At 39.3% G+C, this 19,253-nt stretch overlaps 1 protein-coding gene across 14 annotated transcripts in view; it reads right to left on the reverse strand.

Annotated features, from left to right (window-relative positions):
* The window catches only part of anks1b (ankyrin repeat and sterile alpha motif domain containing 1B), an 870,400-nt gene that overhangs the window by 211,497 nt on the left and 639,650 nt on the right, over nucleotides 1-19,253 (reverse strand). For all 14 annotated transcript variants that reach the window (XM_063072533.1, XM_063072513.1, XM_063072522.1 and 11 more), the window contains one exon: nucleotides 5,358-5,491. In XM_063072533.1, coding sequence (XP_062928603.1) covers nucleotides 5,358-5,491 — 134 coding nt within the window. The remainder of the gene's footprint in view (nucleotides 1-5,357; nucleotides 5,492-19,253) is intronic.

Below are 19,253 nucleotides of genomic sequence, written 5' to 3' on the forward strand. Positions count from 1 at the left end.
GGGCAGAGTTTTAAGGTGCCTGGAAATAAGTACCAAAGGGACGTCAGGGGTAAGTTTTTTTACACAGAGAGTGGTGGGTGTGTGGAATGCACTGCCAGTGAGGGTGGTGGAAGCTCATACAATAGGGTCTTTTAAGAGACCCTTAGATAGGCGCATGGAGGTTAGAAAAATAGAGGGCTATGCAGTAGGGAATATCTAGGCAGTTTCTGGAGAAGATTACATAACCAGCACAACATTGTGGGCTGCAGGGCCTGCAATGTGCTGTAGATTTCCATGATTGCTGAGCTAACAAATCAATTGCAATTCAGATTTTGAACTTACCTGGACTTCGTTGCAACATTTCTTTGAAATGAAAACAGTCCATCTAAGTTTTACTCAAAACAAGAAAATGTCTGCCACAAATTATTGATTCTAACTCATTGACTCTATTCTCTTCATTGGCAATGATGTCAGGCTGAACGATATGGTTTGCAATACTGCTGCAGTATCAGACCCAGAGATGAGCTACCTAGCTTTAGCTGCTGAAATATCCGCAAATTAAAACAAATATTTTTACATCTTTGGTATATCCTCTCTCCATCAAAACCACTTTTATTTTCCAATGAAACAACAGGAATTCTGCAAATGCTGGAAATTCAAGCAACACACATAAAAGTTGCTGGTGAACGCAGCAGGCCAGGCAGCATCTCTAGGAAGAGGTGCAGTCGACGTTTCAGGCCGAGACCCTTCGTCTGACGAAGGGTCTTGGCCTGAAACGTCGACTGCACCTCTTCCTAGAGATGCTGCCTGGCCTGCTGCGTTCACCAGCAACTTTTATGTGTGTTGCTTTATTTTCCAATGACTTACTTTCCTAAGGGGGACATTCCTTCAGAATTCTGTTCACCAATGTCTTTACCAATGCCACCAAGTCCAACATGAATCTATTTTGGAATGTATCACTCAAATCCTGTAATTAAAAGGGTCCTCACTAATTAATGGATCATTAATTCCTCTTCTTCCACCATTGTTTTTGAGCTCCAGGTTAAAGACTTGGGCTCAACACTGAATACACAATTCCCTTTTATTAAATATGACAAAGAGCCGGGTGACACAGATAGATGAAAAAAAACAGCAATATTAACTATTCAGTCTCTGTCTATCACGATGTCCCCCCAAACTCGGCCAAGTTAATTTTCAATCAAAAAATGTACAACCACATATTTGTCCACTGGCAATAAATCTCAGGATAAAGCTCAAAGTACTTGAAATACTGTTTCATTCTTAGAGTAAATTTTCTCCATTCCCATTTAGACTTCTTCCCTGCAAATTCTGGCACTGTCATTGACGAGCATGGTGAAAGGTCTCTGCAGGACATTGCAGTCATGGAGAAACAGTATCAGGGCACCTGGAGTCCATCAATGCTGGCTGATTATTGTTGGACACTTAAGCAAGAAGCCTCAGACATTGACTACAAATGAAAATCGTCAACCAAATATTTTTAGCTCAGTTCAACTACTGCAAAGCATCAGCACCCTTATGCAATTAAACATATTATATTCTCTAAACGTTCATTTCTTGTTCCTTCAAATTCCTTCATGATACAAGTGGTCTGAAATTATATTTGTGCTCAGCTTTAAGTGGTCTATCATAAACATAAATTTCGGAGGAAGCAACACTTTCAAAGAAAATTGTTGTCAAGTGTTACTTGAATTTTCTTGATCAGAAATCACAGAGCATTCAAAATGTTAGAAACAATTCTAAGCATTGTTATTGGAGCACTATTGCATTTGTCTACTCTCCCCAGCTATAAATTGCACACTTAAACTTCAAATCATTCATATGCTGGAGTGGTCGACTGAACTGGGCTATGCATAATTTAAATATAAATGAATACTAAATTGGAGCTATGTGCCACAGCAAGATGTTACGTCCAATTGCTGTTATACAAAATCATACAATGATGATAGTGGAAATATGCTGTCCAGTTTGAATTCACCTTCTGCTTCCAAATATGTTTTAATTACCTCTGAAGCAGATCAATGAATTCATATAATATTGGAGAAAATGAGCTAATTACAGTAATGAATATTTGATCATGAAAATGTAGTCATTACTTCCAAAACAAGCTTTAATTAAAATGCTGACTGAATTCATTCATTCAATTACAAACAATGCGTTCTGTCAATTGAAACAAGGAATAAGATATTAAAATTTATAAAAACTTGTATCATAAGTGAGACCTAATATAATAATTAATGGCATAGGATTAGAAGTCTGCCAATAATTATCAATCATGGTATTCTATAAAATTTTTCTATTTCCATTCATTAATAGCCATTATAAAGACTATTAACACTTCTGTAGAGAAAATCTTATAAGTGTCCCCCTATTTATCAAGATCATTAGAAGTTAATAAAAGAAAAAAAAGGCTTAATATGATCATTTATCTGCGATTGGTTAACAGTCAGGTGTATTCAATCTGCTCTGTATTACTTCAGGCTGTAACTACAGAGTACCTCGGAGACCTGTGCTGGGATGTCAACTATTAGCAGTTGAGACTCATGATAAGTAGAGGGCCAACTATGAAAAGAAAGAGTATAAAGTTTGTGGGATAAACAAAGTTTGTGTCAGGTTGCATACTTACCCTACTCCTGAGTTGCTGAGCATTTATTGGTTTTCCTTTCAGATTTCCAATATCTGCAGTATTTTGCTTTAGCTGGGAAATAAGGGTAAGGATATTGCTACTGCATAAAACTTGAGATTCAGGTAGAAGGCACCAAACATCAGATTAACTATGACTATTAAATAGAAGAAAAAGCTCAAAAGCTTTGTGCTTTCCTATTCGGTATGTTGTTATATCTAGGAAACCAGATTTTAGGTATAAGACTATGATTTGAAAGGTCAGCTGATTGGGGGGGGTGGGGGCATGAAGGAGATTAGCCAGTCTTCCCTGTGCATATTCTCCTTTCTCAACCACTTCTTTCGGTCACTGTGCTCTCAGTTATCTAAGTCTTATTATTTGCAATTCCTTCCTTTAAACTATTACAGTCCCAACTCCAAAGACAGTCCACCACTTCCTCCACTCTCTAAACCCCAATCCTCAAAACACAACCTCTCCAATTCTCTCTCTTCCTTTCAGATTCCTTGCTAATTTGATTCCAAACAATTGGTTTTTTGATCATTACAGAATCAATAAACGATCAATTGATTCTGGTACTTCCTACTTCCTCCCCTCTCCCATCCTCCTTTCCCAACCATGATTCCCCTCTCCCGGCCCCCTTCTGACTGCAGACATTCCACCTCTCCCAGAAGTTCCGGGAGTCTCCCGCATATTAATACTGGCTCCCTGATGCCCGCAAATTATATACGATATCACGGAAATCAATTTTTTTGAGAGAGTGCGAGAGCGAGAGAGAGAAAGCAAGAGAGAGCACGAGAGCTCTGTTTGTGTTGTACTTTGAGATGTAGTGAAGCACTGAAAACTGTCGTATTTCTTTTTAATGTCTTGAATTTTGCTGTTTTCTGTAATTCAAAAAGCCTGAGTAAATTTGACCACCTCCCTCAGAACATCAGGAACATTTCCAGGAACGGGTTGAGTTGTAGGCAGATGAAGTATTTGTAGACCCTATGGAGCCACTGCTTACTGAAGTCAACAGCAAAAATAGACCAGAAGCCAAAAACAGAAATTGTTTATTTAAGGCAAACAATGGTCATCTTAAAGTAATCGCTGGTACACCAATATATCAAAGACAAGCCATATGGTACACTTGATCCTTAAAGCTACACCACACTCACATGCACCAATGAAGAAAACACTATTAGAACATCTTCATGTGGACTTAAGCATATTTTTCACTTTGGCATAACTGTAGCACACAAGCAGGAAACTATATCCCTCCAGCTCATGATTGGAAACCGTGAGCAGGAGAGTACACTCAGTGACCACATTATTAGGTACATGAGGTATCTAATAAAGTGGACACTGAGTGAGTGCATTTCTGTATGCTTGCAGTCTTCTGCTGCTGTAGTACATCCACTTCAGGGTTCGAGATATGCTTTCAGAGATGCTCTTCTGCAAGCCACTATTGTAACGAGTGGTTATTTGAATTACTGTCACCTGCCTTCAGCTTGAAACTTTCAAGCCATTCTCTTCTAACCTCTTTCATTAAGAAGATGTTTTCACCCACAGAACTGTGGCTCAGTAGATGTGTTTTAATTCTTCACAACATTCTCTGTAAACACTAGATACTGTTGTGCATGTAAGTCCCAGAGCAGCAATTTCTGAGGTACTTAAAACACCCCATCTGCCTCCAACAGTCATTCCACAGTCAAATTCACTTAGATCACATTTCTTCCTTATTCTGATGTTTGGTCTGAACAACCACTGAATCTCTTGACCATGTCTACATGCTTTTATGCATTGAATTGCTGCCACATGACTGGCTAATGAGAGTTTTGCAATTAATGAGGTGTACAGGTGTACCTAATAAATTGCCACAGAGTGTACACTAGATATTTACATTAACGGGCAGGTGTATAGGTGTACCTGACAACCTGCCACCGAGTGTACAGTAGATATTTGCGTAAAGAACAGGTGTACAGGTGTATGTAATAAAGTGCCACTGTGTGTATTCCTGCTTTATGCTAGAATGCCCGAGTAGAATGTTTTATCATTAATCAAACATATTGCTGCAGACAAAGTATGGTCATATCAGTAGCTCCAAACTGGAAGTTATTCCTACCTGAACTAATGTTTTATTTAATTAAGTTTAATTTATTGTAAGACATATACTGAAGCACCAACGTTTTATACAAAAAATTATGCTTCAGCAAATTAGCTCATTAATAATGACACACTGGAAAGTGAAAGGAGGGATGTATATTTCTGTTCACTTGATTTGACATTGTGGCGGCAAAACTGCAAAATTATTGTCATCCCCAAATTTGTCCAGCAGAGGTCAAAGATCAGAATTGACCCATATTATCAAACACTTTAATTCCTGACTGAGTAGGTGAGAGCAGCTGATGAAATACTCATCTGAAGTAAAATATACGTCTGATGTGAGATTCATCTTGGACCAATTCATATGACCTTTTCATAAATGACTGGCCACATTATCGATAAAAATATGGCCCTGGTTCCTTTCTGTCTATATGAACCTGGAATAAATTTACACTGGGAACCAACTGCAAGAAATCAGTGTGCCATCAGCACGATAATACACATGTATTGAAAACAGAAGGTCAAACAAAACTAAGTCTATATTCATTTTAATTAAAAAGTGGTCATTTGTGTAGTGACATATAAATAAACTACCATTATCACTGAATTAATTCACTTTTGACAATATTCAACCCAATATATCGCTGCAACTCACCTGGGGTCGGATAACTTTCTCGATGTTCTTCAGAGCTGTATCAGGCGACGGAGGTGAACAGTCTGGGGTGGGGCCTGTATTTTTCCGTTGGTGATTAGACCCTGGCGCAGTTATAGTTACTTGAGTTGCAACCTCTGCAGATAGAATAAATGGCTTTAATGCATCATAACCAGACTTATATTTGTTTTGATATTATTTCATGTCTTTATATTTTATTAATAAGAATTTCAAAAAATTGTTAAGGAACTTATCTACACTGACAATAACTATTTCTATTTTTGCACTACTTATTTAATTTAACTATTTAATATATATATTGTATATGTCAGTGATATTAAACCTAATTCTGATTTTGATTCCCACCAAATCCCCCTTAAAACTCTCTTCTCTCTCCCCTCTTGCTTTTGAAACACTTTTCACAGGGAAATAATTCTGACTATAAACCTTTTCTGTACCTTTTGCAATTTTATATACCTTTATTAAATGAGAGGATGCATTAATATTGTGGATTTTCCTTCCATTAAACTGAGCACATGGAATAATTATGAAAATTGTTTTGCAAAACTGATGGAATAAAATCATAAAAACTCTATTACAGTTGTTTGGGAGAAAGAAAGATATGTTGATGCCCATTCCTTGTTATATGCTTTTAACATTCTTAAAGTCAATTCTCTGAAACTTTAATGTATTCATTTGCAGAAATATGTATGGTAGCAAGGATATTATCCTTAGAATTTATTTTGCTCACATGGCAGATTATAGGCAAATATTCTGGATGTGATCCACAATTGTTTTCTGAAAGACATTTGAAGTTATGTAGTGCCTTTTATGCTCAGGATGCATGAATGTGCTTTAATAAGGCACTTTTGATGTCAGAATCAGAATCAGGCTTATCACCGTCTTGTATGATGTGAAATTTGTTGTTTTGTAGCAGCAGTAAAGTGCAAAAGCATAAATTACTAAAATTACAAAATAATTAGATTGTGCAAAAAAAAAGGAACAATGAAAGTGTTTAAGGGTTCGTGGATTAATCAGAAATCTGATGACAGAGGAGAAGAAGCTGAATTGTTGAGAGTGGGTCTTCACTCTCCTGTAACTCCTCCCTGATGGTAGTAACGAGAAGAGGGCACATTATGGATGTCTTGCTTCATTAACAATATAGAAAATAAAATTGTTAACAGTTAAAATTTTTCCTTAGTAAACTCCCAGAAATGGCAACATGATAGTGAACAGATAAATGGCTTTACTAAAGTTTGGTGAAAAATAACAACTGCCCCAGGAAGAAGCCCTTTAATCTTATTGGAAATAAACCTTGGGATTTTTTACATCCATCTAAGAAGGCAGTCTTAGTTTAATGTATTGTCTAAAAGCATTTGTAGAGCACTGAATTTTCTGCCTGAATTTGCTTTCAGTTCTCTGGATTGGGATGGGGTTACAGCTTTGTGAGGACTACCAATAAGACCATGGAACCAAATAAGATCCTGGCATAAAAACTTCAAATATGAACTTATGGTCCTATTCCACATACCCTATTGCATAGTTTTACTGTGATTCCTAACAAGCTGAGAATATAATTTAGATTAAACCAAGTCACTCAATGGGTCTTAGATATTATTTATTACCTCCAAAATACACAATCTATTTTACTAACTTTTTTCCAATAAGTAAACCTATTTAGCTCAGTTTGCAATGACTACCGATCACGCAATGTGAAAAAAAGTATTGCTATAATTTGTACTTAAAACTTGACCAACTTTAGGCTAAATTCAAAATTATTTATCACCCTGGAGGCAGCATCAATTTTATTGCCTGGTTCTGTCAAAATTCAAACTCATCTAATGCTCAGGAGGCTGTGTTTTATGGCTATATTCATGTTAGAGTTGAAACTCCCCCATTCTCAAAAGCAATTTTGTCTTCTTCCTTTAAAATGTCAGCTTTTGAATTTAGGATTTTCAGTTTATTGCCTTTTGTCAATACAGTAAACTCTGTCTCAGAATAATAAAATGCAAGCCCAAAAACATATGGAATCACCAATCAATAGCAGACTTAACATTTATTGGAAACCCAGTCCATGTGACTTGGAGTAATACCAGTGCAATTTTGAAACTATTTATTGGGAGTTGAAGTCATACTAATAGCGGAGAGATGGTTGGTAATTCTCCATCAAAAGGCCATGCTGACTTGAAAAGGTATCACTATTTTTTTCGTTGATGATCAGATAAACTTCAGAACTCCCTACCCAACAACATCAGGGGCACTGCAGTCATTTAAGGCACAGGCTTGAAGTTCAAAAGTTCAAAGTAAACTTATTGTCAAAGTACATACTGTATATGTCACCATATATAACCCTGAGATTCATTTTCTCATGGATAGTCACAGGTAGTACAAGAAACACAATAGAATAAATTAAAGACCACACCCAACAGGATGGACAAACAACCAATGTGCAAAATAATAGCAAACTGTGCAAATACAAAAAGAGAAAAAAAGGAAATAGTAATAATGATAATAATAAATAAGCAATAAATATCGAGACTATGAGCTGAAGAATGATATCTCATGATACCTCTCTGTCCTTTGCTAGTGAGAGAGCCTGCTTGAGGTATCAAAGTGCTGGGATGGACAGTAGTTTTTTGATGGTCTCTAGACTATGGTCTCTTTGGGGACTTTGCTAATGCTTGCATGGTGAGTGGTGGAGTGGGTCAGTACTACTGGAAAGGGGGAGGGGGAGGGCTGATGCTTTTGCTGCTACTTGTGCATGGGAGGAGGGGGTAGAGGACCTTGAGGTTCTACTGTTTCTGTCATTCATTCTTTGGGTTTTTTCTGTTTCATAGAGGTCTGTGAAGATTAAGAATTTGAGGTTTTATACTGTATTCATTCTCTGATATTAAATTGAACCATCCGAGTCCTTGAAGGTGAGTCCATATGTTGTGGGAACAGTTCAGTCCTGGGGCACGTGAAGATGAGTGAAGTTATTCCCTCTGGTTCAATATTGTTTGAGGAGTAATAACTGTTCTTGAACCTGGTGGTGCAGCTCACCACCACTTTTGCAAGACAGTTAATATATTCAGGTTGGAGGAACAACACCTTATATTCCAACTGGGTAGCCTCCAACCTGATGGCATGAACATTGACTTCTCAAACTTCCGCTAATGCCCCACCTCCCTCTCCGTTATTTATTTATATACACACATTCTTTTTCTCTCTCTCCTTTTTCTCCCTCTGTCCCCCTCACTATACCCCTTGCCCATCCTCTGTTTTTTTCCGCCCCTCTCCCTTTTCTTTCTCCCTGGGCCTCCTGTCCCATGATCCTCTCTTATCCCTTTTGCCAATCAACTGTCCAGCTCTTGGCTCCATCCCTCCCCCTCCTGTCTTCTCCTATCATTTCAGATCTCCCCCTCCCCCTCCCACTTTCAAATCTCTTACTAACTCTTCTTTCAGTTAGTCCTGACGAAGGGTCTCGGCCCGAAACGTCGACTGTACCTCTTCCTAGAGATGCTGCCTGGCCTGCTGCGTTCACCAGCAACTTTTATGTGTGTTGCTTAATATACTCTGACCTTGTCCGCAATGCCAACATGTGTGAATCCAGTATGAACTTTGTGATAGAGATGTGCAATTAATTCCATTCCTTTCTTCTTCCCATTACCCTGTGAACATTTATCTCTTCAAATTTCTACCTCATTCTCTTTAAGATTAATGGTTAGTCTGGACCTCAGTATCATTTTCTAAATATTGAACATCTTTATCAAAGCCTCTCTTAAACTTTTACCAATTTTCGAACAACCCCAGGCTCTCCAAACTCACTTCTTCAGTGAACTCCATCATCCCTCGTACCACATTATATGCTGCAGTCCTTCTCTGAGGTCTTGATATGTTTTTAAAAGTGTGGCAGACTGAACCAACACAATGCCTTAGCTGAGGTCTAACTTGTACTTTATGAAAGCAAAATAAATCATAGACATCTCCATGTTTTAGTTTAATACCATAAAAATCAATCGAAATGTATTTCTATTGGTGGAACCAATGCTTGATTAGAACATTACTTATTCCCTTGTGATAGATTAATCATCCCCATCATCAGTGATCACTCATAGTCAAGTATGATTCTTCCGCTGGTGGTTGATCTAGTCACTTGTGGATCCTGAGATGGCTGAAGAGGCCAATCTATAATCCACAAGTCCAATTGCAGTGTTGGCAAGTACAGGTCATTGAAGAAGTGGTAGATGAAGAAGTACAGGTCATTGAAGAAGTGGCCTTTCCCAGTCTCTCCTTCCGTTGAAGCTGCTTAGTCTCAGCAGCATGGTGGAGGTATTCTTCGAGCTGTGCAGTCCCCTCACACACAGTCCTTATCCAGCTTTTCCTATCCTGTGCTAATTTCTATTCAGGTTGATGTGGCGCCTCCTCAGGTGGATCTTGATATTGTCTTTGAACTGCTTTTACTGCCCTCCAGGAGTGCGCTTTGCATCCTTGAGTTGGCCAAACAGGAGTTGTTTAGGGAGGCGGGAGTCAGGCACATGAATAATGTGGCCAATTCATTGCAATTGGTATAGAGTCAAGATCGTGGCTATGGAGTTAATGTTAACTTCCTCCAGGATGCTGGAGTTAGTACGTCTGTTCTTCCAGCTAACTCTCAGAATCTTTTGGAGACATCTTTGATGGTAAATTTCTAGGGATTTCATGTGCTTGCTATATGTTGTCCATGACTCTGTTCCATATAACAAGGAGGGAAGGACTATAGCTTTATGGACTAAAAGCTTAGCATTGGTCTTGATATCCCGATCTTCAAACACCATCTTTCTCAGCCTGGCCAAAGCTCCACTCGTATTATTATTTATTTTAAGGTTTATGTTGGTTCTTGAAGAAAGAAGGCTGCCAAGATATAGGAAATGATCAGCATTCTCTAGAGAGATGTTGTCAACCTGGATGGTTAGAGTTTTAGGAGCTTGATCTGGAGCAGCTTGGTGCAGAACTTGGGTTTTCCTGATGTTTAGATTTAGTCCCAAAAGCTTGCATGATTAATACAACGACCTGAACTAGTAAAAAAAATCCTTGCAGTCTACGTAGATTATATGTTCCACATTCTGCACAGATGACAAAAATCAGAAAAATATATCAAGCTTTGCAACAAGTGGAATCTGAGATTTTTTTACGGCATCTTTCTCAGGTTTTTGGAATTTTGGAAAAATAAAACTACAACATTATCAATATCATTAGCCATGTATCTCAAAATGCTAAGATAATGTCCATTAGAACTTGAGGGAAGGAGAACTTGGGAGGAAGAAAAAAAAAATATTGTTCAAATAAAGTAACAAGTCATAAGTTTGGGTAGAATGTGACAAATAGTAAGAATGACTGAGTAAGTTAATAAAGAAGGAATAGCCATAGTTTAAGACAAAGCTATTGGGAAATATAAAACAGATGGTAAGCATTTCCATGGATACTTAAAACAAAAACATTTGAGTGTGCATTTGTCCTACAGAAATTGACCATAGGGATTTAACAACTGAAGGATGAATTAAGTATGAATTGAGTACTGTTGGGGGGGACAGCTTACCCGGGGGAAGCGACAGTGGCCGTGCCTCCGGCACAGAGTCTGGCCCTATAGCTCAGAAGGGTAGGGCAAGGAAGAGGAGGGCAGTTGTGATAGGGGACTCGATAGTAAGGGGGTCAGATAGGCGATTCTGTGGACGCAGTCCAGAGACCCGGATGGTAGTTTGCCTCCCTGGTGCCAGGGTCCGGGATATTTCTGATCGTGTCCAAGATATCCTGAAGTGGGAGGGTGAGAAGCCAGAGGTCGTGGTACATATAGGTACCAATGACATAGGTAGGAAAAGGGATGAGGTCCTGAAAGGAGAATATAGGGAGCTAGGAAGGGAGTTGAGAAAAAGGACCGCAAAGGTAGTAATCTCGGGATTGCTGCCTGTGCCACGCGACAGTGAGAGTAGGAATGCGATGAGGTGGAGGATAAATGCGTGGCTGAGGGATTGGAGCAGGGGGCAGGGATTCAAGTTTTTGGATCATTGGGACCTCTTTTGGCGCAGGCGTGACCTGTACAAAAAGGACGGGTTACACTTGAATCCTAGGGGGACCAATATCCTGGCAGGGAGATTAGCGAGGGCTACTGAGGTGACTTTAAACTAGAATGGTTGGGGGGTGGGAATCAAATTAAAGAGGCTAGGCGTGAGGAGGTTAGTTCACAACAGGGGATGGGAACCAGTGCAGAGAGACAGAGGGGTGTAAAGTGAGGGTAAAAGCAAAAAGTACTAAGGAGAAAAGAAAAAGTGGCAGGCCGACAAATCCAGGGCAAGCATTAAAAAGGACCACTTTTCAACATAATTGTATAAGGGCTAAGAGAGTTGTAAAAGAGCGCCTGAAGGCTTTGTGTGTCAATGCAAGGAGCATTCGTAATAAGGTGGATGAATTGAAAGTGCAGATTGTTATTAATGATTATGATATAGTTGGGATCACAGAGACATGGCTCCAGGGTGACCAGGGATGGGAGCTCAACGTTCAGGGATATTCAATATTCAGGAGGGATAGACATGAAGGAAGGGGAGGTGGGGTGGCGTTGCTGGTTAAAAAAGAGATTAACGCAATAGAAAGGAAGGACATAAGCCGGGAAGATGTGGAATCGATATGGGTAGAGCTGCATAACACTAAGGGGCAGAAGACGCTGGTGGGAGTTGTGTACAGGCCACCTAACAGTAGTAGTGAGGTCGGAGATGGTATTAAACAGGAAATTAGAAATGTGTGCAATAAAGGAACAGCAGTTATAATGGATGACTTCGATCTACATGTAGATTGGGTGAACCAAATTGGTAAAGGTGCTGAGAAAGAGGATTTCTTGGAATGTATGCGGGATGGTTTTTTGAACCAACATGTCGAGGAACCAACTAGAGAGCAGGCTATTCTGGACTGGGTTTTGAGCAATGAGGAAGGGTTAATTAGCGATCTTGTCGTGAGAGGCCCCTTGGGTAAGAGTGACCATAATATGATGGAATTCTTCATTAAGATGGAGAGTGACATAGTTAATTCAGAAACAAAGGTTCTGACCTTAAAGAGGGGTAACTTTGAAGGTATGAGATGTGAATTAGCTAAGATAGACCGGCAAATGACACTTAAAGGATTGACGGTGGATATGCAATGGCAAGCATTTAAAGGTTGCATGGATGAACTACAACAATTGTTCATCCCAGTTTGGCAAAAGAATAAATCAAGGAAGGTAGTGCACCCGTGGCTGACAAGAGAAATTAGGGATAGTATCAATTCCAAAGAAGAAGCATACAAATTAGCCAGAGAAAGTGGCTCACCTGAGGACTGGGAGAAATTCAGAGTTCAGCAGAGGAGGACAAAGGGCTTAATTAGGAAGGGGAAAAAAGATTATAAGAGAAAACTGGCAGGGAACATAAAAACGGACTGTAAAAGCTTCTATAGATATGTAAAAAGGAAAAGACTGGTAAAGACAAATGTAGGTCCCCTGCAGACAGAAACAGGTGAATTGATTATGGGGAGCAAGGACATGGCAGACCAATTGAATAATTACTTTGGTTCTGTCTTCACTAAGGAGGACATAAATAATCTTCCAGAAATAGTAGGGGACAGAGGGTCCAGTGAGATGGAGGAACTGAGCGAAATACATGTTAGTAGGGAAGTGGTGTTAGGTAAATTGAAGGGATTGAAGGCAGATAAATCCCCAGGGCCAGATGGTCTGCATCCTAGAGTGCTTAAGGAAGTAGCCCAAGAAATAGTGGATGCATTAGTGATAATTTTTCAAACTCGTTAGATTCTGGACTAGTTCCTGAGGATTGGAGGGTGGCTAATGTAACTCCACTTTTTAAAAAAGGAGGGAGAGAGAAACCGGGGAATTATAGACCGGTTAGCCTAACGTCGGTGGTGGGGAAACTGCTGGAGTCAGTTATCAAGGATGTGATAACAGCACATTTGGAAAGCGGTGAAATGATCGGACTAAGTCAGCATGGATTTGTGAAAGGAAAATCATGTCTGACGAATCTCATAGAATTTTTTGAGAATGTAACTAGTAGAGTGGATAGGGGAGAACCAGTGGATGTGGTATATTTGGATTTTCAAAAGGCTTTTGACAAGGTCCCACACAGGAGATTAGTGTGCAAACTTAAAGCACACGGTATTGGGGTAAGGTATTGGTGTGGGTGGAGAACAGGAAGCAAAGAGTGGGAATAAACGGGACCTTTTCAGAATGGCAGGCGGTGACTAGTGGGGTACCGCAAGGCTCAGTGCTGGGACCCCAGTTGTTTACAATATATATTAATGACTTGGATGAGGGAATTAAATGCAGCATCTCCAAGTTTGCGGATGACACGAAGCTGGGTGGCAGTGTTAGCTGTGAGGAGGATGCTAAGAGGATGCAGGGTGACTTGGATAGGTTGGGTGAGTGGGCAAATTCATGGCAGATGCAATTTAATGTGGATAAATGTGAAGTTATCCACTTTGGTGGCAAAAATAGGAAAACAGATTATTATCTGAATGGTGGCTGATTAGGAAAAGGGGAGGTGCAACGAGACCTGGGTGTCATTATACACCAGTCATTGAAAGTGGGCATGCAGGTACAGCAGGCGGTGAAAAAGGCGAATGGTATGCTGGCATTTATAGCGAGAGGATTCGAGTACAGGAGCAGGGAGGTACTACTGCAGTTGTACAAGGCCTTGGTGAGACCACACCTGGAGTATTGTGTGCAGTTTTGGTCCCCTAATCTGAGGAAAGACATCCTTGCCTTAGAGGGAGTACAAAGAAGGTTCACCAGATTGATTCCTGGGATGGCAGGACTTTCATATGAAGAAAGACTGGATGAACTGGGCTTGTACTCGTTGGAATTTAGAAGATTGAGGGGGGATCTGATTGAAACGTATAAGATCCTAAAGGGATTGGACAGGCTAGATGCAGGAAGATTGTTCCCGATGTTGGGGAAGTCCAGAACGAGGGGCCACAGTTTGAGGATAGAGGGGAAGCCTTTTAGGACCGAGATTAGGAAAAACTTCTTCACACAGAGAGTAGTGAATGTGTGGAATTCTCTGCCACAGGAAACAGTTAAGGCCAGTTCATTGGCTATATTTAAGAGGGAGTTAGATATGGCCCTTGTGGCTACGGGGGTCAGGGGGTATGGAGGGAAGGCTGGGGCGGGGTTCTGAGTTGGATGATCAGCCATGATCATAATAAATGGCGGTGCAGGCTCGAAGGGCCGAATGGCCTACTCCTGCACCTATTTTCTATGTTTCTAAACAGGTCTCTATGGAGGAGAGAAATGACATCCCAGAAATAGTTGTAAATCATGAACTAGAAGTGGAGAAGGAACCCAGGAAAATTACAATTACAAAGGAAGAGGTACTGACAAAATGAGCAAGACATTGTACTTAAACAACATGCCATTTAAAGTTCGAAGAGTTCAAAGTAAATTTTGTTATCTAAGTAGATATATGCCACCATATACAACCCTGACATTCATTTTCTTGTGGGCATACTTCATAAGTCTATAGAATAGTAACCATAACAGAATCAAGGAAAGGCTGCCTCACTAGGGCATTTAACCAGAGTGCAGAAGACAACAAACTGTGCAAATGCAAATATAAATAAATAGCTATAAATATCAAGAACATGAGGTGAAAAATCTTTAAAAGTGTGTCCACTGGTTACAGGAACATTTCAATGATGGGGCAAGTGAAGTTATTCACTTTTGTTCAAGAGCCTGACGGTTGAGGGGTAATAACTGGTCCTAAACCCGGTGGTATGAGTCCTGAGGCTCTTGTACCTTCTTCCTGATGGCAGCAGAAAGAAGAGCACATGCCGTGGATGGTGGGCGATCCCTGATGATAGACGCTGCTTTCCTATGACATCATTTCATGTAGATGTGCTGTACTAAACAGTGGAGATTGCAAAGATCTGAAGTGCAGAGGAATCTAGGTGTTCTGAATTTGCAAGAATCTAATGTGAAGGTATAGCAAGTAACTAGGAAAGCCAGCACAATGTTATTATTCATGCAATGTGAAACAAATACAAAAGTCGAGAAGTTGTCTGGTAATACCCTGTAATTCAGAAAAGGTTCACTAAACTGATTTCTGGAATGGAAATATTGACCTATTGTATAAGACTGGGCAGAGGCTGGGCTTATATCTGCAGGAATTCAGGAGAGTGAGACATACAGTATCTCAGTTGAAAATTGTGATAAACTAGAATCCGAGGCCAGTGTTTTGTATAAAATTAACACAGAAAAATTACCTTGAAAAAAGTCATTGTGGTTTTTATCATCTCTGGTGCAGTTAAGTAAGATCTATGTGGTTTTGAATGACAACACCCTGCAGAGATTACAGTTTCCACACCATTACCACCAAGAACCTTGGGAAGCAAATCACAGCCATAAAGAATATACTCCGTATAAGCCACAGCAGACTGATAGCAAAGGTTGCCATGGATGGCGGGTAGCTGTCTTTAAAATGTGTGGCCACACAAGGAGCCCCACACAAGCTATTGGCTCATAATTAAAGCAGAGAACACAGCTTATCAGTACCATACATGGTTTTGAATGTCTGAAGTAATTACTGTAAGACCTAACAATTATGTAACAAATAATCACAGGCCATAAGGTGCAGACAGCCAACGTTCCAGCTGGAAGCCTTCAGTTCAGGTTTCCTGACCCACTTTCTGTGGGATTTATTTCCTGTTTGTAATGGAGTTAAAATTAAAACTCGCTGGCGCCTTTGTTTTCATTACTATTGTGAAGGCAGAAATAAGTGTGGTGAGTGTTGATGATGGCATCATTTGCATAAGTGATGCTGAAGAATTGTCAGACAAAATTAAATGAATGATGACCAAAACTACTTGGTCCAACTATCTGATGGATTGGACCTCAACTACGTCAAAACATACCTAGCATATCTAAAATTATCAAGCTTTCCTTTATATTTAAAAAAAATTAAAACTTCAAGACTCCAGAAAGCATTCCAACTGATTAAAATGTCATAGAATAGTAAAACTTAAAAACAAAGCATTACTCTGGAAGATCAAAATATATCTGAAGAGGAAAGTGTAGGAGAAATGACAGCAAACTACACCATTTCAAAGATTGAGGACAGGCTTCACCTAGACTTGTTAAGTTTACATCGTTCTTATAATTCTCATAATGCATACTCCCATCTATCATGTAATCTGCATACGAGTAGGCAAATAACATAACTTCCCTTTTCTTTGTGATGTTTAGTCAGATGCATTTTGTTGAGTTCATTATCATCAACTATGGTGGTTTAAGATCAACAAGTAATTTTTATTCTGCTTTAATTTGTTAAATCACAGAATGTTTTCATTAAATATCAATTATGAATGAAATCGCTACATTAGAACTATCCATATTTTTGCATCAAATTAAAAACATCGCTGAACACTTGGATTTCAGAACTTCATAAAAGCTTGGAATTTATTCTTAATTAAATGGCACGAGAAAATCATACAAAAACAATTACAATTACAACTACAATCTTGCCAAAGTCACCATATCAATGTGCCTTTTTTATTAATATCACTTCTTGTTGCATGATAATTGTGCAGAATATTTTACTGTTTACTTGCAGTCAAGGGTTAAGGACTATCTCAACTGCACTGTGCTTGTTTATTTAGGGCTGTGCAATCCAAAGTCAATTCTCACTAGAATGAACACATGAGCATCTTTTTTCTTTGGGGAGGGAGAGTAGCTGGGAAATTAGGATCTTCATGAATCTGGCCGAGGCTTTCCAGTCAGCACCAAACCTAACATTTGCAGAGTCAGATGATCGCGCAAAGTAGTGCTACTGTCAGCACTGCACCTTTGACACCATTTTGATTGAATGGAACCTGCCACAGCAGGAGAATGACTGTCGTAAGACAATCAGAGAAAATCCTCAGTGAATCGCCACTCCAATCCAGGGGTTTCTAACACTTTTTTATGCCATGGAGTCTCTCAATTTACAGAGGGTTCTATGGACTCCAGTTTGGGAATCCCCTGCTCCAGTCTGACTTCGATGTTACGAGAATAAAATCTGATGGGCGTATATTACAATGATCAAAATAACTGCACAACATTGTTCTTATTGCATCATTATTTGCAGCCATTTTCTTTTAAGCACCTGGTGCACTCTCCTGCGATTGCTTCCTCACCTTGTATTAATGGCAGAACATTCATAGCATGGAACAGAATCAAGACAATTCCTCACATGTGGGAGGAGCTGTTAACAGACAATGATGATAGTTTTGCTCCTCCATAACTATCTTTTAAGCACCCATGCAGAGATGTTCTTTTATATTCTAATACGCAAAGAATGATGAGATTTTTTATGCGGCTCCCACGAAGAAACACACAGACCAAGACTTAACAATTCTGTTAAAGTAAGAAGTACATCAGGGCACTTACAAAAACTTGAAAGTTTTTTCATCAAAATTTTCTCAAAGTTTTTCACCCTCATCAAATTAGTGATTTTTACAGAATGGGTTTGGTGCTAGTTTTCATCTGTGCACCTAAACAGATCAAATCCAGTTTATTGACAAGCATAGATTATTAATGGATCCTAGGATTGATGGCATTAGATACTGTGTGTTGGATTAGAATGTCTGAACTGCATTTCCACTGTCAGATTTTTAATTGGTGTCGATTCTAATATAATAGCATCCTTTCTTTGATGTTTAGTTTCCTGCTATTTATGAACAAGGAGATCAGATATTCTCAGAGGAATAGTATGTCCTTTATCTTTACAACGTAGCCCAAGCACCCATAATGCTTTAGGAGCATACAATGCAAACTAGAGAAAGAATTAATTCACTCTTTTTTTAGTAACACACATGTTGAGCAAGTGGTCCCCAATGAAAATGTCCATACCAAGAAGTGGCAATCATATTAAAGTGCAGCCACTAGCTTTACATTTTTTGTTTGGCTGGCAAATAGGGAACATGAATAGATGGAAGAAATTCATGAAGGGCTTGAATTAATATTTATTCAATAGACAGATACCTTGATGAATACAGGAATGATGGCTTATGATAAATTTATTGTGAAAATATCACATTCAAAAGGATTATTGCTGGTTATGAAATAGACTTTGAAGTACAATGGTGTTGAAGCTGAACATGTTTTTACATGGTCAAATATTCTACAAAATGCCCAAATCTTAGGTGTGTACAGATTCTTTAACGACATTTTCCCTCAGAACTTCTCTCGACATTAAACACAGTAGTTATACTTACAGTCTATTCCATAGCATGTTATGTATTTTGATATACCATTTCTAATCTGATTATTCCAATTCTCAATTAAAAAACATATTCGATTTTCATTGTTTTTTCCTCTTCCTCTCCTAAAACAACTGTACTTAAATAGATGAGCTTAGGACATGGATCAGCACGTGGAGTTCTGATATTGTGTCCATTAGTGAGACTTGCTTGCAGGAGTGGCTGGACTCAGTGCTCTGGGATTCTGTTGTTTTAGACGTGATAGAACAGGATGGATTAAAGGGGGAGGGGTGGCATTACTAGTCAGGGAAAAAGTCACAGCAGTGCTCAGTCAGGACAGGCTGGTGAGCTAGTCAGGCTTTATGAGTAGAATTGAGGAATAAGAAAGGTGTTACAACATTAATGGGATTATATAATAGGTCACCCATTATATAATGAGTATTATATAATGGGTGACCCATTATGTAATAGGTCTGCGGGATTTAGAGGAGCAAATTTCTCGAGGTGTCACAGACTATTGCAAGAAGCATAAGGTTGTGATAATAGGTAATTTTAACTTTCTGCGTTTGGACTGGGACTCCCATACTGTAAAAGGGCTGAATGAGAGAGAGTTTGTCAACTGTGTTCGGGAAAGTTTCCTTAACCAGTACACAGAGGTCCCAACTAGAGAGAGTG

This window comes from Mobula hypostoma, chromosome 20, assembly GCF_963921235.1.
Source record: "Mobula hypostoma chromosome 20, sMobHyp1.1, whole genome shotgun sequence".
Lineage (NCBI taxonomy): Eukaryota > Metazoa > Chordata > Chondrichthyes > Myliobatiformes > Myliobatidae > Mobula > Mobula hypostoma.